A 23,746-nucleotide genomic window follows, 5' to 3' on the forward strand; every position below is an offset into this window, starting at 1 on the left:
CCGGTGTACGGAGAAGCCGTGCTCTCCTATAACAAACATTTTTACACACCTCTAAAAACTCTCTACAGTCCGCATACCGACTACTCCCTCTCCTGCGCCAATACGGACTTCTGTTATGTCTACATCACGATAGGACTGGTCCGCCCATGATGCAGGATCACATCAGGACTTCCATATCACGATAGGACTGGTCCGCCCATGATGCAGGATCACATCAGGACTTCCATATCACGATAGGACTGGTCCGCCCATGATGCAGGATCACATCAGGACTTCCATATCACGATAGGACTGGTCCGCCCATGATGCAGGATCACATCAGGACTTCCATATCACGATAGGACTGGTCCGCCCATGATGCAGGATCACATCAGGACTTCCGTATGATGATAGGACTGGTCCACCCATGATGCAGGATCACATCAGGACTTCCATATCACGATAGGACTGGTCCGCCCATGATACAGGATCACATCAGGACTTCCATATCACGATAGGACTGGTCCGCCCATGATGCAGGATCACATCAGGACTTTCATATCACGATAGGACTGGTCCGCCCATGATGCAGGATCACATCAGGACTTCCATATCACGATAAGACTGGTCCGCCCATGATACAGGATCACATCAGGACTTCCGTATGATGATAGGACTGGTCCGCCCATGATGCAGGATCACATCAGGACTTCCATATCACGATAGGACTGGTCCGCCCATGATACAGGATCACATCAGGACTTCCATATCACGATAGGACTGGTCCGCCCATGATGCAGGATCACATCAGGACTTCCATATCACGATAGGACTGGTCCGCCCATGATACAGGATCACTTTAGGACATCTATATCCTGATACAACTGGTTCGATCCAGGACTTCTAGATCAGGATAGGACTGATCCGATCCAGGACTTCTAGATCAAGACACTACTGATCAGACCATGGCACAGGACTTCTATATCACAATAGGACTGATATGACCATGATATCGAATCACTTCAAGACTTGTATATCACGATAGGACTGGTCCGACCCGGGACCCCTATATCACGATAGGACTGTTCTGACCTGAGGCCCCTATATCACGATAGGACTGGTCCGACCCGGGGCCCCTATATCACGATAGGACTGGTCCGACCCGGGGCCCCTATATCACGATAGGACTGGTCCGACCCGGGGCTCCTATATCACGATAGGACTGGTCCAACCCGGGGCCCCTATATAACGATAGGACTGGTCCGACCCGGGGCCCCTATATCACGATAGGACTGGTCCGACCCGGGGCCCCTAGATCACGATAGGACTGGTCCAACCCAGGACCCCTAGATCACGATAGGACTGGTCTGACCCGGGGCCCCTAGATCACGATAGGACTGGTCCGTCCCGGGGTCCCTATATCACGATAGGACTGGTCCGACCCGGGGCCCCTATATCACGATAGGACTGGTCCGACCCGGGGCCCCTATATCACGATAGGACTGGTCCGACCCGGGGCCCCTAGATCACGATAGGACTGGTCCGACCCGGGACCCCTAGATCACGATAGGACTGGTCCGACCCGGGACCCCTAGATCACGATAGGACTGGTCCGACCCGGGACCCCTAGATCACGATAGGACTGGTCTGACCCGGGACCCCTAGATCACGATAGGACTGGTCTGACCCGGGACCCCTAGATCACGATAGGACTGATCCGACCCGGGGCCCTATATCACGATTGGACTGGTCCGACCCGGGACCCCTATATCATGATAGGACTGGTCTGACCCGGGGCCTTTAAATCACGATAGGACTGGTCCAACCCGGGGCCCCTATATTACGATAGGACTGGTCCGACCCAGGACCCCTATATCATGATAGGACTGGTCCGACCCGGGACCCCTAGATCACGATAGGACTGGTCCGACCCGGGGCCCCTATATCACGATAGGACTGGTCCGACCCGGGGCCCCTAGATCACGATAGGACTGGTCCGACCCGGGACCCCTAGATCACGATAGGACTGGTCCGACCCGGGACCCCTAGATCACGATAGGACTGGTCCGACCCGGGACCCCTAGATCACGATAGGACTGGTCCAACCCGGGACCCCTATATCACAATAGGACTGGTCTGACCCGGGGCGCCTATATTACAATAGGACTGGTCCAACCAGGGGCCCCTATATCACGATAGGACTGGTCCGACCCAGGGCCCCTATATCACAATAGGACTGGTCCAACCCGGGGCCCCTATATCACGATAGGACTGGTCCGATCATGATGCAGGATCACATCAGGACTTCCATATCACGATAGGACTGGTCCGACCAGGATACAGAATCACTCCAGGACTTCCATATCACGATAGGACTGGTCCGACCATGATGCAGGATCACATCAGGACTTCCATATCACGATAGGACTGGTCTGACCACGATACAGGATCACTCCAGGACTTCCATATCACGATAGGACTGGTCTGACCACGATACAGGATCACTCCAGGACTTCCATATCACGATAGGACTGGTCTGACCACGATACAGGATCACTCCAGGACTTCCATATCACGATAGGACTGGTCTGACCATGATGCAGGATCACTCCAGGACTTCCATGCTCGTATTTTTATGAAATGATTGTGGATTTCCTGGGAGGGAAGAGTTGGTTTGGTATGTAGCTAGTGGGGAAGGATGGAGAGGCCTCCCAGAGAAGGGAGTATGGGTGTCGGTGCTAACTGCTCAGTGACACCATGGATACACTGGGAGTTGATCCGCACACACACTGAACTGTAGGAAATGGTAGCCCACCTTCTATGATTTTCGGTGGAGCAGTGCTTGCTGGGAGTTGTAGTGATCAGTGCCTCATTACGACATTTAGGTTTGAAGAAATGATTGGTTGGTTCATTCGTCCACATTGTGACAGGTCCTCATTTTTCTACCCAGAATTCCATTCACTCACATGAGAACAATCATTTTATTATGGACTCCTCTACAGACACCAAGCAGGAGACACGGTACCGTGTCATGTGACGCCCTCTACACAGTCACATGACTCATTACCCCATGTAAACAGTTGAGTGCAAAGCCGCTTGTTGCAGCCACTAGAGGGCGCGTTTCTCTTCCAGCGCGCTGTCATTGCCTCCCCGCAGGGGCGCCCGCTCTGTCCTGTTGCTATGGAAACCTCTGGTCTTGCCCCGCCCCCTAGTCTGTGGATGAAAGTCTCTGTGTCCCTCCTCGTCCCTCCATACTCTTCGGGTATCCACACGTGCCCTGCCAGTCCAGCCTCTACCACCCCCCCTCCAGTACTGGCCCTCTCGGTGCTCCCTCTGCACTGGCTGGGCTTTGGCTCGGAGACCCCCCGTGTGAGCACCGGCGACAACCTGCGGTTTGGAGGGAACGGGGGGCGGAGCATGTTCTTGGCATGACGTGGGGCCAGCCTGCTGGGTGGACTCCTGTGTTTCATCTGGCACATAGATGGCGCCATCAGAGGGAGGGGCCTGGAAAGACAGAAAATGGTGAAGGAATACCCTGCTGACCCTCTCCCCCAACAATAGGAGGGAGACCACACGTGCTGCAGACCCCCCACCACAGCCCCACGTGCTGCAGACCCCCCACTACAGCCCCACTTCCTGGAGACCCCCCACTACAGCCCCACTTCCTGGAGACCCCCCACCACAGCCCCACGTCCTGCAGACCCCCCACCACAGCCCCACTTCCTGCAGACCCCCCACCACAGCCCCACGTCCTGCAGACCCCCCACTACAGCCCCACTTCCTGCAGGCCCCCCACTACAGCCCCACTTCCTGCAGACCCCCCACTACAGCCCCACTTCCTGGAGACCCCCCAAAATACTATCATGCACCCCAAACCTCTAGTAAGTCAATCAAATGCCTTTATACACCCATCACTGAGCAGAGTGGCTCCTCCCACAGCAGGTGCCAAGTGAAGGCAGTCTTCATTGCTTTGTCTATGACGCAATCCATCTCACCTCCTGGATACTGATGAAAAAACGATTTCTTTCAGCCTCCACATCGATGATTCCTCCATTCACCAACTGCCGCTCATAGATCCGCCGCAGATCCTTCTCCCGCTGCAGAGTGCACGTGTCGGGGACATACCGCTCCTGTGTGAGACAGCAAACACACGTGTGTCATATCAGGGGGCTGCCTGTGACTTGGGCGGTTATGGGGACCGGAATGTGACTCGGGCGGGTTACGGGGGACCGGAATTTGGCTGGGGTGGGTTACGGGGGACCGGAATGTGGCTGGGGCGGGTTACGGGGGACCGGAATGTGGCTGGGGCGGGTTACGGGGGACCGGAATGTGGCTGGGGTGGGTTACGGGGACCGGAATGTGGCTCACGTGGTATACGGGGGACCGGAATATGACTGGGGCGGGTTACGGGGACCGGAATGTGACTGGGGCGGGTTACGGGGACCACGTGGTATACGGGGGACCGGAATGTGGCTCGGGCGGGTTACGGGGACCGGAATGTGACTCGGGCGGGTTACGGGGACCGGAATGTGACTCGGGCGGGTTACGGGGACCGGAATGTGACTCGGGCGGGTTACGGGGACCACGTGGTATACGGGGGACCGGAATGTGGCTCGGGCGGGTTACGGGGACCGGAATGTGACTCGGGCGGGTTACGGGGACCGGAATGTGACTCGGGCGGGTTACGGGGACCGGAATGTGACTCGGGCGGGTTACGGGGACCGGAATGTGACTCGGGCGGGTTACGGGGACCGGAATGTGACTCGGGCGGGTTACGGGGACCGGAATGTGACTCGGGCGGGTTACGGGGACCGGAATGTGGTATACGGGGGACCGGAATGTGGCTGGGCCGGGTTACAGGGGACCAGAACGTGACTCGGGCGGGTTACGGGGATCGGAATGGGGCTCACGTGGTATACGGGGGACCGGAATGGGGCTCACGTGGTATACGGGGGACCGGAATGTGGCTCACGTGGTATACGGGGGACCGGAATGTGGCTCACGTGGTATACGGGGGACCGGAATGTGGCTCACGTGGTATACGGGGGACCGGAATGTGGCTCACGTGGTATACGGGGGACCGGAATGTGGCTCACGTGGTATACGGGGGACCGGAATGTGGCTCACGTGGTATACGGGGGACCGGAATGTGGCTCACGTGGTATATGGGGGACCGGAATGTGGCTGGGGCGGGTTACGGGGACCGGAATGTGCTGGGGCGGGTTACGGGGGACCGGAACGTGGCTGGGGCGGGTTACGGGGGACCGGAATGTGGCTCACGTGGTATACGGGGGACCGGAATGTGGTTGGGGCGGGTTACCGGAATGTGGCTCACGTGGTATACGGGGGACCGGAATGTGGCTCGGGGGGGTTACGGGGGACCGGAATGTGGCTCGGGGGGGTTACGGGGGACCGGAATGTGGCTGGGGCGGGTTACGGGGACCGGAATGTGGCTCACGTGGTATACGGGGGACCGGAATGTGGCTCGGGCGGGTTACGGGGACCGGAATGTGGCTCGGGCGGGTTACGGGGACCGGAATGTGGCTCGGGCGGGTTACGGGGACCGGAATGTGACTCGGGCGGGTTACGGGGACCGGAATGTGACTCGGGCGGGTTACGGGGACCGGAATGTGACTCGGGCGGGTTACGGGGACCGGAATGTGACTCGGGCGGGTTACGGGGACCGGAATGTGACTCGGGCGGGTTACGGGGACCGGAATGTGACTCGGGCGGGTTACGGGGACCGGAATGTGACTCGGGCGGGTTACGGGGACCGGAATGTGACTCGGGCGGGTTACGGGGACCGGAATGTGACTCGGGCGGGTTACGGGGACCGGAATGTGGTATACGGGGGACCGGAATGTGGCTGGGCCGGGTTACAGGGGACCAGAACGTGACTCGGGCGGGTTACGGGGACCGGAATGGGGCTCACGTGGTATACGGGGGACCGGAATGGGGCTCACGTGGTATACGGGGGACCGGAATGGGGCTCACGTGGTATACGGGGGACCGGAATGGGGCTCACGTGGTATACGGGGGACCGGAATGTGGCTCACGTGGTATACGGGGGACCGGAATGTGGCTCACGTGGTATACGGGGGACCGGAATGTGGCTCACGTGGTATACGGGGGACCGGAATGTGGCTCACGTGGTATACGGGGGACCGGAATGTGGCTCACGTGGTATACGGGGGACCGGAATGTGGCTCACGTGGTATACGGGGGACCGGAATGTGGCTCACGTGGTATACGGGGGACCGGAATGTGGCTCACGTGGTATATGGGGGACCGGAATGTGGCTCACGTGGTATATGGGGGACCGGAATGTGGCTCACGTGGTATATGGGGGACCGGAATGTGGCTGGGGCGGGTTACGGGGACCGGAATGTGGCTGGGGCGGGTTACGGGGGACCGGAACGTGGCTGGGGCGGGTTACGGGGGACCGGAATGTGGCTCACGTGGTATACGGGGGACCGGAATGTGGTTGGGGCGGGTTACCGGAATGTGGCTCGGGGGGGTTACGGGGGACCGGAATGTGGCTCGGGGGGGTTACGGGGGACCGGAATGTGGCTCGGGGGGGTTACGGGGGACCGGAATGTGGCTGGGGTGGTTACGGGGGACCAAAATGTGGCTGGGGTGGTTACGGGGGACCAAAATGTGGCTGGGGTGATTTACGGGGGACCTGCCTGTGGCTGGGGTGGTTATGGGGGACCGCCCATGATACAGGATCACATCATGACTTCCATATCATGATACAACTGGTCCGATCCAGGACTTCTAGATCAAGACACTACTGATCCGACCATGGCACAGGACTTCTATATCACAACAGGACTGATATGACCATGATATCGAATCACTTCAAGACTTATATATCACGATAGGACTGGTCCGACCCGGGACCCCTATATCACGATAGGACTGGTCCGACCCGGAGTCCCTATATCACGATAGGACTGGTCCGACCCGGGGTCCCTATATCACGATAGGACTGGTCCGACCCGGGGTCCCTATATCACGATAGGACTGGTCCGACCCGGGGCCCCTATATCACGATAGGAGTGGTCTGTCCCGGGGCCCCTATATCACGATAGGAGTGGTCTGTCCCGGGGCCCCTATATCACGATAGGACTGGTCCGACCCGGGACCCCTATATCACGATAGGACTGGTCCGACCCGGGACCCCTATATCACGATAGGACTGGTCCGACCCGGGACCCCTATATCACGATAGGACTGGTCCGACCCGGGACCCCTATATCACGATAGGACTGGGCCGACCCGGGACCCCTATATCACGATAGGACTGGGCCGACCCGGGACCCCTATATCACGATAGGACTGGTCCGACCCGGGACCCCTAGATCACGATAGGACTGGTCCGACCCGGGACCCCTAGATCACGATAGGACTGGTCCGACCCAGGACCCCTAGATCACGATAGGACTGGTCCGACCCAGGACCCCTATATCACGATAGGACTGGTCCGACCCAGGACCCCTATATCACGATAGGACTGGTCCGACCCAGGACCCCTAGATCACGATAGGACTGGTCCGACCCGGGGCCCCTAGATCACGATAGGACCTGCCTGTGGCTGGGGTGGTTACGGGGAACCTGCCTGTGACTGGAGTGGTGGTTACGGGGGACCTGCCTGTGGCTGGGGTGGTGGTTACGGGGGACCTACCTGTGGCTGGGGTGGTGGTTACGGGGGACCTACCTGTGGCTGGGGTGGTGGTTACGGGGGACCTACCTGTGGCTGGGGTGGTGGTTACGGGGGACCTACCTGTGGCTGGGGTGGTGGTTACGGGGGACCTACCTGTGGCTGGGGTGGTGGTTACGGGGGACCTACCTGTGGCTGGGGTGGTGGTTACGGGGGACCTACCTGTGGCTGGGGTGGTGGTTACGGGGGACCTACCTGTGGCTGGGGTGGTGGTTACGGGGGACCTACCTGTGGCTGGGGTGGTGGCTACAGGGGACCTACCTGTGGCTGGGGTGGTGGTTACGGGGGACCTACCTGTGGCTGGGGTGGTGGTTACAGGGGACTTACCTGTGGCTGGGGTGGTGGTTACGGGGGACCTACCTGTGGCTGGGGTGGTGGTTACGGGGGACCTACCTGTGGCTGGGTGGTACCTACCCATACCAATATGTAATGTGCAAGTGCCTAGCTGTAGCTGGTGTGCAATATGGGGGGAACCCAGCCTGTGAGCGATGCATTATATGGGGTACCTACCTATAGCTGGTGAGTCATATAAGGAGAAAAATCCTGTGGCTGGTATGCTATACGGGGGTACTTACCTGTGGCTGGTATGCTATACGGGGGTACTTACCTGTGGTTGGGATAGTATATGTGGATGGTGTGGCATATGCGGTACATTGCTGATAATTATACAGGAAGAACCTACCTGTGGATGCTTTATTATATGGAGGGGGGGCACCTTCTCATCGCTGATATATAATATGGGGGTACCTACCCATGATGGCTGGTGTGTAATATGGGGGTACCTACCCATGGCTGGTAATATGGGGGTACCTACCCATGATGGCTGGTGTGTAATATGGGGGTACCTACCCATGGCTGGTAATATGGGGGGTACCTACCCATGGCTGGTGTGTAATATGGGGGGTACCTACCCATGGCTGGTGTGTAATATGGGGGGTACCTACCCATGGCTGGTGTGTAATATGGGGGGTACCTACCCATGGCTAGTGTGTAATATGGGGGTACCTACCTATGGCTGGTGTGTAATATGGGGGTACCTACCCATGGCTGGTGTGTAATATGGGGGTACCTACCCATGGCTGGTGTGTAATATGGGGGGTACCTACCCATGGATGGTGTGTAATAAGGGGGGTACCTACCCATGGATGGTGTGTAATAAGGGGGTACCTACCCATGGATGGTGTGTAATATGGGGGTACCTACCCATGGTTGTGTAATATGGGGGTACCTAGCCATGGCTGGTAATATGGGGGTACCTACCCATGGCTGGTAATATGGGGGTACCTACCCATGGCTGGTGTGTAATATGGGGGGTACCTACCCATGGCTGGTGTGTAATATGGGGGTACCTACCCATGGCTGGTGTGTAATATGGGGGTACCTACCCATGGATGTGTAATATGGGGGTACCTACCCATGGATGTGTAATATGGGGGTACCTACCCATGGCTGGTAATATGGGGGTACCTACCCATGGCTGGTAATATGGGGGTACCTACCCATGGCTGGTGTGTAATATGGGGGGTACCTACCCATGGCTGGTGTGTAATATGGGGGTACCTACCCATGGATGTGTAATTTGGGGGTACCTACCCAAGGTGTATTTGTGTACCTACCAGTGACTGGCGTGTAATTTGAAGGTACTGACCTGTGACTGGTGAGAGAAGAATATGATACAGGAACATAATCCGGGACTACTTACCTCCGGCTGCTGAGGGGGCGGGGCTTCTTGCAGTTTGGTGAAGTCACAGGTCAGATTTTCCCGACATACCGGACACAAAACGAACGAGTTCTAAAAGAAGGAAAATGAGGATCAGAAGGTGACCACACGGGTGTCACCATGGAGCCACTTCCCTTCTCACTCTGGAACATCCATCTTCCATAGAGATCCAAGGAGGGGAACGTCCATGACATAGAACACCACAATGAACAAACAACATGGAGGTGTGAAGGGGCCCAGACAGACGTTCTAGATAATATAGAGGGGTGAGAGGAGGCAGAAGATACACAGAGGGTTCTAGATAATATAGAGGGGTGAGAGGAGGCAGAAAATACAGAGAGGGTTCTAGATCATACAGGGGGGTGAGAGGAGGCAGAAGATACACAGAGGGTTCTAGATCATACAGAGGGGAGAGAGGAGGCAGAAGATACAGAGAGGGTTCTAGATAATACAGGGGGGTGGGAGGAGGCAGAAGATACACAGAGGGTTCTAGATCATACAGGGGGGTGAGAGGAGGCAGAATATACACAGAGGGTTCTAGATCATACAGAGGGGAGAGAGGAGGCAGAAGATACAGAGAGGGTTCTAGATAATACAGGGGGGTGCGAGGAGGCAGAAGATACACAGAGGGTTCTAGATCATACAGGGGGGTGAGAGGAGGCAGAAGATACACAGAGGGTTCTAGATCATACAGGGGGTGAGAGGAGGCAGAAGATACACAGAGGGTTCTAGATAATATAGAGGGGCGAGAGGAGGCAGAAGATACAGAGAGGGTTCTAGATCATACAGGGGGGTGAGAGGAGGCAGAAGATACACAGAGGGTTCTAGATCATACAGAGGGGAGAGAGGAGGCAGAAGATACAGAGAGGGTTCTAGATAATACAGGGGGGTGGGAGGAGGCAGAAGATACACAGAGGGTTCTAGATCATACAGGGGGGTGAGAGGAGGCAGAATATACACAGAGGGTTCTAGATCATACAGAGGGGAGAGAGGAGGCAGAAGATACAGAGAGGGTTCTAGATAATACAGGGGGGTGCGAGGAGGCAGAAGATACACAGAGGGTTCTAGATCATACAGGGGGGTGAGAGGAGGCAGAAGATACACAGAGGGTTCTAGATCATACAGGGGGGTGAGAGGAGGCAGAAGATACACAGAGGGTTCTAGATAATATAGAGGGGCGAGAGGAGGCAGAAGATACAGAGAGGGTTCTAGATAATACAGGGGGGTGCGAGGAGGCAGAAGATACACAGAGGGTTCTAGATAATATAGAGGGGTGAGAGGAGGCAGAAGATACACAGAGGGTTCTAGATCCTACAGGGGGGTGAGAGGAGGCAGAAGATACACAGAGGGTTCTAGATCATACAGGGGGGTGAGAGGAGGCAGAAGATACACAGAGGGTTCTAGATCATACAGGGGGGTGAGAGGAGGCAGAAGATACACAGAGGGTTCTAGAAACAAGTCGGTACCTCTTCCGGGTTCTCTTCCAGGCAGTGCTTGGCATATCGTCCCAGGCAGTGTGAATGGAAGTGATGAAAACACGGGGTCTTGGTGAGGGAATCCCCTTCCTGTGAGATACATGAAAGTCACATGACTGCCAGAGAACCTATCACAGCGGGGGAGGTCAGTACACCCTGCAGCACTTACCTGGAAGCCGTACAGGCAGATAACACAGTGACCCCGAGGAATATTACTGGCCGTCAGCATCTCCTTCCCCTTCTATGGGGACACAAGATAAAGGAGACCTTGTAAGTGTGAGCCGGGGGACAACTTCACCCTGATTGGACGGAAGACTCACCTCAATCAGTTCATAGAGAAGAGGACCGCCCACTGACTGCGCTGCCGTCCTATGCAAGATGTCGGTGATACTGCGGGAGACGAGGAAGGCCGAGGTTACATCTGATACATGGAAGATTGGTCTGTGTATGCTACACCATTCCCACCTCCACAGAGACATTGTTCCTTTGTATCCCCCGCCTGATCGATGTTTATAAACAATGTTCCTTTGTATCTCCCACCTGATCGATGTTTATAAACAATGTTACTTTGTATCTCCCGCCTGATCGATGTTTATAAACAATGTTACTTTGTATCTCCCGCCTGATCCATGTTTATAAACAATGTTACTTTGTATCTCCCACCTGATCCATGTTTATAAACAATGTTACTTTGTATCTCTCCATCCCCCGCCTGATCCATGTTTATAAACAATGTTCCTTTGTATCTCCCGCCTGATCCATGTTTATAAACAATGTTCCTTTGTATCTCTCCATCCCCCGCCTGATCCATGTTTATAAACAATGTTACTTTGTATCTCTCCATCCCCCGCCTGATCGATGTTTATAAACAATGTTACTTTGTATCTCTATATCTCCCATCTGATCGATGTTTATAAACAATGTTACTTTGTATCTCTCCATCCCCCGCCTGATCGATGTTTATAAACAATGTTCCTTTGTGTCTCCCGTCTGATCGATGTTTATAAACAATGTTACTTTGTGTCTCCCGCCTGATCGATGTTTATAAACAATGTTACTTTGTATCTCTCCATCCCCCGCCTGATCGATGTTTATAAACAATGTTACTTTGTATCTCTCTATCTCCCGCCTGATCGATGTTTATAAACAATATTACTTTGTATCTCTCCATCTCCCGTCTGATCGATGTTTATAAACAATGTTCCTTTGTATCTCTCTATCTCCCGTCTGATCGATGTTTATAAACAATGTTACTTTGTATCTCTCCATCTCCCGTCTGATCGATGTTTATAAACAATGTTACTTTGTATCTCTCCATCCCCCGTCTGATCGATGTTTATAAACAATGTTACTTTGTATCTCTATCTCCCGTCTGATCGATGTTTATAAACAATATTACTTTGTATCTCTCCATCTCCCGTCTGATCGATGTTTATAAACAATGTTACTTTGTGTCTCTCCATCCCCCGTCTGATCGATGTTTATAAACAGTGTTACTTTGTATCTCTATCTCCCGTCTGATCGATGTTTATAAACAATGTTACTTTGTATCTCTCCATCTCCCGTCTGATCGATGTTTATAAACAATGTTACTTTGTATCTCTATCTCCCGCCTGATCGATGTTTATAAACAATATTACTTTGTATCTCTCTATCCCGTCTGATCGATGTTTATAAACAATGTTACTTTGTATCTCTCTATCCCGTCTGATCGATGTTTATAAACAATGTTACTTTGTATCTCTCCATCTCCCGTCTGATCGATGTTTATAAACAATGTTACTTTGTATCTCTCCATCCCCCGTCTGATCGATGTTTATAAACAATGTTACTTTGTATCTCTCTATCTCCCGTCTGATCGATGTTTATAAACAATATTACTTTGTATCTCTCCATCTCCCGTCTGATCGATGTTTATAAACAATGTTACTTTGTGTCTCTCCATCCCCCGTCTGATCGATGTTTATAAACAGTGTTACTTTGTATCTCTATCTCCCGTCTGATCGATGTTTATAAACAATGTTACTTTGTATCTCTCTATCTCCATCTGATCGATGTTTATAAACAATGTTACTTTGTATCTCTATCTCCCGTCTGATCGATGTTTATAAACAATGTTACTTTGTATCTCTCCATCTCCCGTCTGATCGATGTTTATAAACAATGTTACTTTGTATCTCTATCTCCCGTCTGATCGATGTTTATAAACAGTGTTACTTTGTATCTCTCCATCCCCCGTCTGATCGATGTTTATAAACAATGTTACTTTGTATCTCTCCATCCCCCGTCTGATCGATGTTTATAAACAATGTTACTTTGTATCTCTATCTCCCGTCTGATCGATGTTTATAAACAATGTTACTTTGTATCTCTATCTCCCGTCTGATCGATGTTTATAAACAATGTTACTTTGTATCTCTCTATCCCCATCTGATCGATGTTTATAAACAATGTTACTTTGTATCTCTCCATCCCCCCTCTGATCGATGTTTATAAACAATGTTACTTTGTATCTCTCTATCTCCCGTCTGATCGATGTTTATAAACAATGTTACTTTGTATCTCTCAAACACAGGAAGAAGAGGCCAGGGCCCCTCCTACACTTGGCACAGGGCCCCCTACCTGTGAATCTGTTCATCACACAGGCCCCGAGGGTTGGTCACACTGATCTCAGGGGGGTCGTCAGGATACTGGAGAGAAGAGAGAAGGAAATGAGGATCTGTATGTAGTGTGGGGGGTCATCTGACCGATCCCGGGAGACGATCGTCCTCAGCACCGTATACAACCTTATGGTAAGAAGATTCTACAGTATGACATACATCAACTGGACGGGACGGGGCCCCGGACCGGAGCTGCCACCAGAAATACTGGACATGTTGGGGCCCCGGACCAGAGCTGCCACCAGAAATACTGGACATGCGGGACCCCGGACCGGAGCTGCCACCAGAAATACTGGACATGACGGGACCCCAGACCGGAGCTGCCACCAGAAATACTGGACATGTTGGGGCCCCGGACCGGAGCTGCCACCAGAAATACTGGACATGTTGGGGCCCCGGACCAGAGCTGCCACCAGAAATACTGGACATGACGGGACCCCAGACCGGAGCTGCCACCAGAAATACTGGACATGACGGGACCCCGGACCGGAGCTGCCACCAGAAATACTGGACATGACGGGACCCCGGACCGGAGCTGCCACCAGAAATACTGGACATGACGGGACCCCGGACCGGAGCTGCCACCAGAAATACTGGACATGTTGGGGCCCCGGACCGGAGCTACCACCAGAAATACTGGACATGACGGGACCCCGGACCGGAGCTGCCACCAGAAATACTGGACATGTTGGGGCCCCGGACCGGAGCTACCACCAGAAATACTGGACATGTTGGGGCCCCGGACCGGAGCTGCCACCAGAAATACTGGACATGTTGGGGCCCCGGACCGGAGCTGCCACCAGAAATACTGGACATGTTGGGGCCCCGGACCGGAGCTGCCACCAGAAATACTGGACATGACGGGACCCCGGACCGGAGCTGCCACCAGAAATACTGGACATGACGGGACCCCGGACCGGAGCTGCCACCAGAAATACTGGACATGACGGGGCCCCGGACCGGAGCTGCCACCAGAAATACTGGACATGTTGGGGCCCCGGACCGGAGCTGCCACCAGAAATACTGGACATGACGGGGCCCCGGACCGGAGCTACCACCAGAAATACTGGACATGACGGGGCCCCGGACCGGAGCTGCCACCAGAAATACTGGACATGACGAGACCCCGGACCGGAGCTGCCACCAGAAATACTGGACATGACGGGGCCCCGGACCGGAGCTGCCACCAGAAATACTGGACATGACGGGGCCCCGGACCGGAGCTGCCACCAGAAATACTGGACATGACGGGGCCCCGGAGCTGCCACCAGAAATACTGGACATGACGAGGCCCCGGAGCTGCCATTGCAGTGTACACAGCATGCAGAAGTCACATGACCTGACCTGAGGTGGGAGGGACAGATGCAGGGTGAGGCGGACATATTGACTTTCAGCATCATCTCCGGTTGCAGGATGTAAAGTGATCCTCAGCTCCACCCTGTAAGACCAATCACAAATAAGAGGCGGTCTTCCTCCATCAGGGGGCGGAGTTATGTGGGAGCAGTAGCGGATCCTTACCTGTCACCCCGAGAGATCTCCAATTCCTCCAGGTAGATGGACTGCAGAACCTGCAGCTCCTGGCACACCGAGCTGCAATGAGAAGAGATGGCGAGTCAGTGTGAGAGACCACGGGGTGCGTGGGGCCCATAGGGTGTATGCGGGGTGCGTGGGGCCCATAGGGTGTATGAGGGGTGCGTGGGGCCCATAGGGTGTATGCGGGGTGCGTGGGGCCCATAGGGTGTATGCGGGGTGCGTGGGGCCCATAGGGTCTATGAGGGGTGCGTGGGGCCCATAGGGTGTATGAGGGGTGCGTGGGGCCCATAGGGTGTATGCGGGGTGCGTGGGGCCCATAGGGTGTATGCGGGGTGCGTGGGGCCCATAGGGTGTATGCGGGGTGCGTGGGGCCCATAGGGTGTATGCGGGGTGCGTGGGGCCCATAGGGTGTATGCGGGGTGCGTGGGGCCCATAGGGTGTATGCGGGGTGCGTGGGGCCCATAGGGTGTATGCGGGGTGCGTGGGGCCCATAGGGTGTGCGCGGGGCCCATAGGGTGTATAGGGGGTGCGCGGGGCCCATAGGGTGTACGCGGGGTGCGTGGGGCCCATAGGGTGTACGCGGGGTGCGTGGGGCCCATAGGGTGTACGCGGGGTGCGTGGGGCCCATAGGGTGTACGCGGGGTGCGTGGGGCCCATAGGGTGTACGCGGGGTGCGTGGGGCCCATAGGGTGTACGCGGGGTGCGTGGGGCCCATAGGGTGTACGCGGGGTGCGTGGGGCCCATAGGGTGTACGCGGGGTGCGTGGGGCCCATAGGGTGTACGCGGGGTGCGTGGGGCCCATAGGGTGTATACGGGGTGCAGGGTATATACAGTGGGGATGGAAAGTTTGGGCACCCCAGCTAAAAATGTGTATTAATGTGCATAAAGAAGCCGAGGAAAGATGGAAAAATCTCCAAAAGGCATCAAATTACAGATTAGACATTCTTATAATATGTCAACAAAAGTTAGATTTTATTTCCATCATTTACACTTTCAAAATAACAGAAAACAAAAAAATGGCGTCTGCAAAAGTTTGGGCCCCTGCAGAGTTAATATCTTGTACTGCCCCCTTTGGCAAGTATCACGGCTTGTAAACACTTTTTGTAGCCAGCCAAGAGTCTTTCAATTCTTGTTTGAGGTATCTTTGCCCATTCTTCCTTACAAAAGTCTTCCAGTTCTTTGAGATTTCTGGGCTGTCTGTCACGCACGGCTCTTTTAGGGTCTATCCATAGATTTTCAATGATGTTGAGGTCAGGAGATTGTGAAGGCCATGGCAAAACCTTCAGTTTACGCCTCTTGATGTAATCCCCCGTGGATTTCCAGGTGTGTTTAGGATCATTATCCATTTGTAGAAGCCATCCTCTCTTTAACTTCAGCTTTTTCACAGATGGCATCAAGTTACCATCCAAAATTTGCTGAAATTTTATTGAATCCATTTTTCCTTCTACTGGTGAGATGTTCCCTGTGCCACCGGCTGCAACACAACCCCAAAGCATGATTGACCCAACCCCATGCTTCACAGTTGGACAGAGGTTCTTTTCATTAAATTCTGTGCCCCTTCTTCTCCAAACGTACCTTTGCTCATTCCGGCCAAAAAGTTCAATTTTAACCTCATCGGTCCACAGAACTTGTTTCCAAAATGCATCCGGCTTGTCTATATGTTCATTTGCAAAGTTCAAACGATGATTTTTGTGGTGAGGACGTAGAAGAGGTTTTCTTCTGATGACTCTTCCATGAAGACCATATTTGTACAAGTATCTCTTTATAGTGGAATAGTGACCACAACTCCAGTGTCTGCCAGATCTTTCTGGAGGGATCGTGCCGTCAAACGTGGGTTTTCAATTGTTTTTCTCACAATCCTGCGAGCTGTTCTGTCTGATATTTTTCTTGGTCTTCCAGATCTTGCTTTAACTTCCACTGTTCCTGATGACTGCCATTTCTTAATGACATTCCGAACAGAGGATATTGACATCTGAAAACGCTTTGCTATCTTCTTATAGCCTTCTCCAGCTTTGTGAGCGTCAACTATTTTCAGTTTCAGTTTTCTAGACAACTGCTTAGAAGAACCCATGGTGCTGATTGTTGGGGCAAGGTCAGGTGAGTCGGGGCATTTAACACCTTTGAGATTGACATCACCTGGTCTTCCCAGACGATGATTGAGAACAATCCATGACACTGGCAGGTCTCAGCTTGGCAAAGGGGGCAGTACAAGATATTAACTCTGCAGGGGCCCAAACTTTTGCAGACGCCATTTTTTTGTTTTCTGTTATTTTGAAAGTGTAAATGATGGAAATAAAATCTAACTTTTGTTGACATATTATAAGAATGTCTAATCTGGAATTTGATGCCTTTTGGAGATTTTTCCATCTTTCCTCGGCTTCTTTATGCACATTAATACACATTTTTAGCTGGGGGGCCCAAACTTTCCATCCCCACTGTATATAGGGTGTATACGGGGTGTAGGGTATATAGGGTGTATACGGGGTGTAGGGTATATAGGGTGTATACGGGGTGTAAGGTATATAGGGTGTATACGGGGTGTAGGGTATATAGGGTGTATACGGGGTGTATGGTATATAGGGTGTATACGGGGTGTAGGGTATATAGGGTGTATACGGGGTGTAGGGTATATAGGGTGTATACGGGGTGTATGGTATATAGGGTGTATACGGGGTGTAGGGTATATAGGGTGTATACGGGGTGTAGGGTATATAGGGTGTATATGGCGTGTATGGTATATAGGGTGTATATGGGGTGTAGGGTATATAGGGTGTATACGGGGTGTAAGGTATATAGGGTGTATACGGGGTGTAAGGTATATAGGGTGTATACGGGGTGTAGGGTATATAGGGTGTATACGGGGTGTAAGGTATATAGGGTGTATACGGGGTGTAAGGTATATAGGGTGTATATGGGGTGTATGGTATATAGGGTGTATACGGGGTGTAGGGTATATAGGGTGTATATGGGGTGTAGGGTATATAGGGTGTATACGGGGTGTATGGTATATAGGGTGTATACGGGGTGTAAGGTATATAGGGTGTATACGGGGTGTAGGGTATATAGGGTGTATACAGGGTGTAGGGTGTATATACGGTGTATACGGGGTGTAGGGTATATAGGGTGTATACGGGGTGTAGGGTATATAGGGTGTATATGGAGTGTAGGGTGTATAGGGTGTAAGATATATACAGGGTGTCGGGTATATACGGGGTGTATAGAAGATCTCCCCTTCCTGTCCTTCTCCCCTCTCACCCCTCTTCCTGATCCTCCTCCGCCATCACCGCTCACCGGAAGTGACGTCACCCATCACACCGCCCCTTCAGAACGGTTCATTATTTTTTCCCCTGACGGTAAAAGGAAGTGACGTCAGGTCGGCGCCTTGTCACCAGGACAACCGGAATAACCGGAAGTGATCGTTGCGCTGCCCGGACAGCGGAGAGGGAGCCACAGCCGGGTGAGTGAGAGGAGCCCAATCCGGGTGTGCCCCCTCCCCCCTGTATGGTCCCAGTGTCCCCTCTATGGTCCCAGTGTCCCCCTCCCCCCTCTATGGTCCCAGTTCCCCCTCCCCCCTCTATGGTCCCAGAGCCCCCTGTATGGTCCCAGGGCCCCCTCCCCCCTGTATGGTCCCAGGGCCCCCACCCCCCTCTATAGTCCCAGGGCCCCCTCTATGGTGCCAGGGCCCCCTCCCCCTGTATGGTCCCAGTGTCCCCTCTATGGTCCCAGTTCCCCCTCTATAGTCCCAATGTCCCCTCTATAGTCCCAGGGCCCCCTCCCCCTCTATGGTCCCAGGGCCCCCTCTATGGTCCCAGGGCCCCCTCTATGGTCCCAGTGCCCCCTCTATGGTCCCAGTTCCCCCTCCCCCCTCTATGGTCCCAGTGTCCCCTCTATGGTCCCAGTGCCCCCACCCCCTCTATGGTGCCAGGGCCCCCTCCCCCATGTATGGTCCCAGGGCCCCCTGTATGGTCCCAGTGACCCTCTATGGTCCCAGGGCCCCCTCTTCGCACTGCTCCCGGGCCCCATAGCCTCTCTTTGTTGGCTGCACGTTGTTTAGTGTTGTGTTTGGTCTCTTCCAGGATGGAGAAGTATCACGTCTTGGATCTGATTGGAGAAGGATCTTTCGGGAGAGTTTATAAGGGGAGGAGACGGCACAGCGGAGAGGTGACCCCATATCATTCTAATCCTATATGAGCCCCTGGCGGGGAGGTAGGTAGGCGGCCCCCCATAACGTCCTGCTTGATGGTGTCCTGGCCAGCTCCGAAGGAAGACGTCCCATGAGGGAGATGAGGAACATGTGGTGTCCTGGCCAGCTCCGAAGGAAGACGTCCCATGAGGGAGATGAGGAACATGTGGTGTCCTGGCCAGCTCCGAAGGAAGAAGTCCCATGAGGGAGATGAGGAACATGTGGTGTCCTGGCCAGCTCCGAAGGAAGACGTCCCATGATTGAGATGAGGAACATGTGGTGTCCTGGCCAGCTCCGAAGGAAGACGTCCCATGAGGGAGATGAGGAACATGTGGTGTCCTGGCCAGCTCCGAAGGAAGACGTCCCATGAGGGAGATGAGGAACATGTGGCTGAAGAAAAATAACAAAAAAAGGTTCCACTTTTCTCTGAAGCACAGAAGCATGCTGGGAGTGGGAGGGGTCATAGTGACCAATCCTCCTGTAGGTGGCAGTATAAACCAACAGCTCCGAATTCCTGAGCCCCTCAATACTCAAGAAAGAAAAGAGAATGTTGTCTGTTCATGAAGTCTCTGCTCAGGTGGTGTCTCTTCACAGGAGCAGAATCTGCAGTCAAGACAAGCTCCTCCCCCTCCTGTATGACGCCGGTTCTCCTCCTCCTCCCCCTCCTGTATGACGCCGGTTCTCCTCCTCCTCCTGTATGACGCCGGTTCTCCTCCCCCTCCTGTATAACGCCGGTTCTCCTCCCCCTCCTGTATGATGCCGGTTCTCCTCCCCCTCCTGTATGATGCCGGTTCTCCTCCCCCTCCTGTATGATGCCGGTTCTCCTCCTCCTCTCCCTCCTGTATGACGCCGGTTCTCCTCCTCCTCCCCCTCCTGTATGACGCCGGTTCTCCTCCTCCTCTCCCTCCTGTATGACGCCGGTTCTCCTCCTCCTCCCCCTCCTGTATGACGCCGGTTCTCCTCCTCCTCCCCCTCCTGTATGACGCCGGTTCTCCTCCTCCTCCCCCTCCTGTATGACGCCGGTCTTCTCTCTTCTCAGGTTGTGGCCCTGAAGTTCATTCCTAAAGTGGGCAGATCAGAGAAGGAGCTCCGAGGTCTGAAGAGGGAGATCCAGATTATGAGAGACTTGTTTCACCCCAACATTGTGCGCATGCTGGACAGCTGTGAGACTGAGCGAGAGGTGAGAAACAGCCTAACACTGTGCGCATGCTGGAGAGGTAAGAGACACCCCAACACTGTGCGCATGCTGGAGAGGTAAGAGACACCCCAACACTGTGCGCATGCTGGAGAGGTAAGAGACACCCTAACACTGTGCGCATGCTGGAGAGGTAAGACACCCCAACACTGTGCGCATGCTGGAGAGGTAAGAGACACCCCAACACTGTGCGCATGCTGGAGAGGTAAGAGACACCCCAACACTGTGCGCATGCTGGAGAGGTAAGAGACACCCCAACACTGTGCGCATGCTGGAGAGGTAAGAGACACCCCAACACTGTGCGCATGCTGGAGAGGTAAGAGACACCCCAACACTGTGCGCATGCTGGAGAGGTAAGAGACACCCCAACACTGTGCGCATGCTGGACAGCTGATCCTGTCTGTCCTTCTCTGGTCAGGTGGTGGTTGTGACGGAGTACGCAGAGGGAGAATTGTTCCAGATCCTGGAAGATGATGGGAATCTGTCGGAGGATCTGGTAAGAGACGCTGTCCTCGATCTGTCTGTGATTGGTCCTTTGGCTGAGCTGTGCAGGGTGACCGCTGTCTCTGTGTAGGTGCGGGATGTCTCTGCACAGCTGGTGTCGGCTCTCTATTACCTCCATTCTCATCGCATCCTCCACCGAGACATGAAACCTCAGAACATTCTACTGGGGAAGGACGGGACCATCAAACTCTGCGACTTCGGGTGAGTCTGAACCCTCTGTCCAATGGGGACCCCCATAGATCTTCTACAGTGTAATACAGACATGGTGACCCCCTTAGGTCTTCTACAGTGTAATACAGAGATGGTGACCCCCTTAGGTCTTCTACAGTGTGATACAGAGATGGAGACCCCATAGATCTTCTACAGTGTGATACAGAGATGGTGACCCCATAGATCTTCTACAGTGTGATACAGAGATGGGGACCCCCATAGATCTTCTACAATGTGATACAGAGATGGAGACCCCATAGATCTTCTACAGTGTGATACAGAGATGGGGACCCCCATAGATCTTCTACAGTGTGATACAGAGATGGTGACCCCCATAGGTCTTCTACAGTGTGATACAGAGATGGTGACCCCCATAGATCTTCTACAATGTAATACAGAGATGGTGACCCCCTTAGGTCTTCTACAGTGTGATACAGAGATGGAGACCCCATACATCTTCTACAGTGTGATACAGAGATGGTGACCCCCATAGATCTTCTACAGTGTGATACAGAGATGGTGACCCCCATAGGTCTTCTACAGTGTGATACAGAGATGGTGACCCCCATAGATCTTCTACAGTGTGATACAGAGATGGTGACCCCCATAGGTCTTCTACAGTGTAATATAGAGATGGTGACCCCCATAGATCTTCTACAGTGTAATACAGACATGGTGACCCCCTTAGGTCTTCTACAATGTAATACAGAGATGGTGACCCCCTTAGATCTTCTACAATGTGATACAGAGATGGTGACCCCCATAGATCTTCTACAATGTAATACAGAGATGGAGACCCCATAGATCTTCTACAGTGTGATACAGAGATGGTGACCCCCATAGATCTTCTACAGTGTGATACAGAGATGGTGACCCCCATAGATCTTCTACAGAGTGATACAGAGATGGTGACCCCCATAGGTCTTCTACAGTGTAATACAGACATGGTGACCCCCATAGGTCTTCTACAGTGTGATACAGAGATGGTGACCCCCATAGGTCTTCTACAGTGTGATACAGAGATGGTGACCCCCATAGATCTTCTACAGTGTGATACAGAGATGGTGACCCCCATAGATCTTCTACAGTGTGATACAGAGATGGTGACCCCCATAGATCTTCTACAGTGTGATACAGACATGGTGACCCCCATAGATCTTCTACAGTGTGATACAGACATGGTGACCCCCATAGGTCTTCTACAGTGTGATACAGAGATGGAGACCCCCATCGGTCTTCTACAGAGTGATACAGACATGGTGACCCCCATAGATCATCTGCAGAGTGATACAGACATGGTGACCCCCATAGATCTTCTACAGAGTGATACAGACATGGTGACCCCCATAGATCTTCTACAGAGTGATACAGACATGGTGACCCCCATAGATCTTCTACAGAGTGATACAGACATGGTGACCCCCATAGATCTTCTACAGAGTGATACAGACATGGTGACCCCCATAGATCTTCTACAGAGTGATACAGACATGGTGACCCCCATAGATCTTCTACAGAGTGATACAGACATGGTGACCCCCATAGATCTTCTACAGAGTGATACAGACATGGTGACCCCCATAGATCTTCTACAGAGTGATACAGACATGGTGACCCCCATAGATCTTCTACAGAGTGATACAGACATGGTGACCCCCATAGATCTTCTACAGAGTGATACAGACATGGTGACCCCCATAGATCTTCTACAGAGTGATACAGACATGGTGACCCCCATAGATCTTCTACAGTGTGATACAGACATGGTGACCCCCATAGATCTTCTACAGTGTGATACAGAGATGGTGACCCCCATAGGTCTTCTACAGTGTGATACAGAGATGGTGACCCCCATAGATCTTTTCCAATGTAATACATACATGGTGACCCCCATAGATCTTCTACAGTGTGATACAGAGATGGTGACCCCCATAGATCTTCTACAGTGTGATACAGAGATGGTGACCCCCATAGATCTTCTACAGTGTGATACAGAGTTGGTGACCCCCATAGGTCTTCTACAGTGTGATACAGAGATGGTGACCCCCATAGATCTTCTACAGTGTGATACAGAGATGGTGACCCCCATAGATCTTCTACAGTGTGATACAGAGATGGTGACCCCCATAGGTCTTCTCCAATGTAATACATACAGTGGTGTGTTCTATGTACACACAGACCCCCCCCATGACCCCATGTCCCTTCCTTGTGCAGGTTTGCCCGGGAGCTGAGTTTGGACACCCTCATGGTGCGCTCCATTAAAGGGACCCCTCTGTACATGTCACCAGAGCTGGTTCTAGAACGTCCGTACGACCATCGCTCCGACCTCTGGGCCCTGGGCTGTATCGTCTATGAGTTATTGGTGGGGACACCTCCCTTCTATACACACAGCATCTTCCAGCTGGTCAGCATCATCACCCAACAACCAGTGCGATGGCCGAAGGGGGTGTCAGCGGAACTCAAGGTCAGGCTGTGTGACAAGGGCGGGATTCCTGAGTGAATCGGAGATAATGACTTGCTGCTTTCTATCATTCTACCAGGATTTCCTCCAGGGGCTCCTGACA

General features: G+C 53.3%; 2 protein-coding genes across 2 annotated transcripts; one reads left to right on the forward strand and one right to left on the reverse strand.

Moving 5' to 3' along the window:
- Positions 1–2,941: 2,941 nt before the first annotated feature.
- Positions 2,942–18,469, reverse strand: LOC149433208 (E3 ubiquitin-protein ligase RNF25-like). Its single transcript, XM_089664523.1, has 10 exons — positions 18,346–18,469; positions 15,076–15,147; positions 14,902–14,995; positions 13,520–13,587; positions 11,218–11,287; positions 11,067–11,138; positions 10,889–10,987; positions 9,405–9,494; positions 3,975–4,109; positions 2,942–3,483 (listed from the first exon to the last, which is right to left on the reverse strand). Exons 1-10 carry the CDS (start codon positions 18,369–18,371, stop codon positions 3,088–3,090), a joined length of 1,122 nt encoding a protein of 373 aa, XP_089520649.1. The 5' UTR covers positions 18,372–18,469; the 3' UTR covers positions 2,942–3,087.
- LOC149433209 (serine/threonine-protein kinase 36-like) lies at positions 18,410–23,690 on the forward strand. Its single transcript, XM_089664524.1, has 6 exons — positions 18,410–18,547; positions 19,167–19,251; positions 20,313–20,453; positions 20,887–20,964; positions 21,043–21,173; positions 23,397–23,690. Exons 2-6 carry the CDS (start codon positions 19,168–19,170, stop codon positions 23,680–23,682), a joined length of 720 nt encoding a protein of 239 aa, XP_089520650.1. The 5' UTR covers positions 18,410–18,547; position 19,167; the 3' UTR covers positions 23,683–23,690.
- Positions 23,691–23,746: the final 56 nt, after the last annotated feature.

Source organism: Staurois parvus, unplaced genomic scaffold (assembly GCF_062004578.1).
Source record: "Staurois parvus isolate SC_StPar_1 unplaced genomic scaffold, SC_StPar_1.0 ptg001931l, whole genome shotgun sequence".
NCBI classification, from domain to species: Eukaryota; Metazoa; Chordata; class Amphibia; order Anura; family Ranidae; genus Staurois; species Staurois parvus.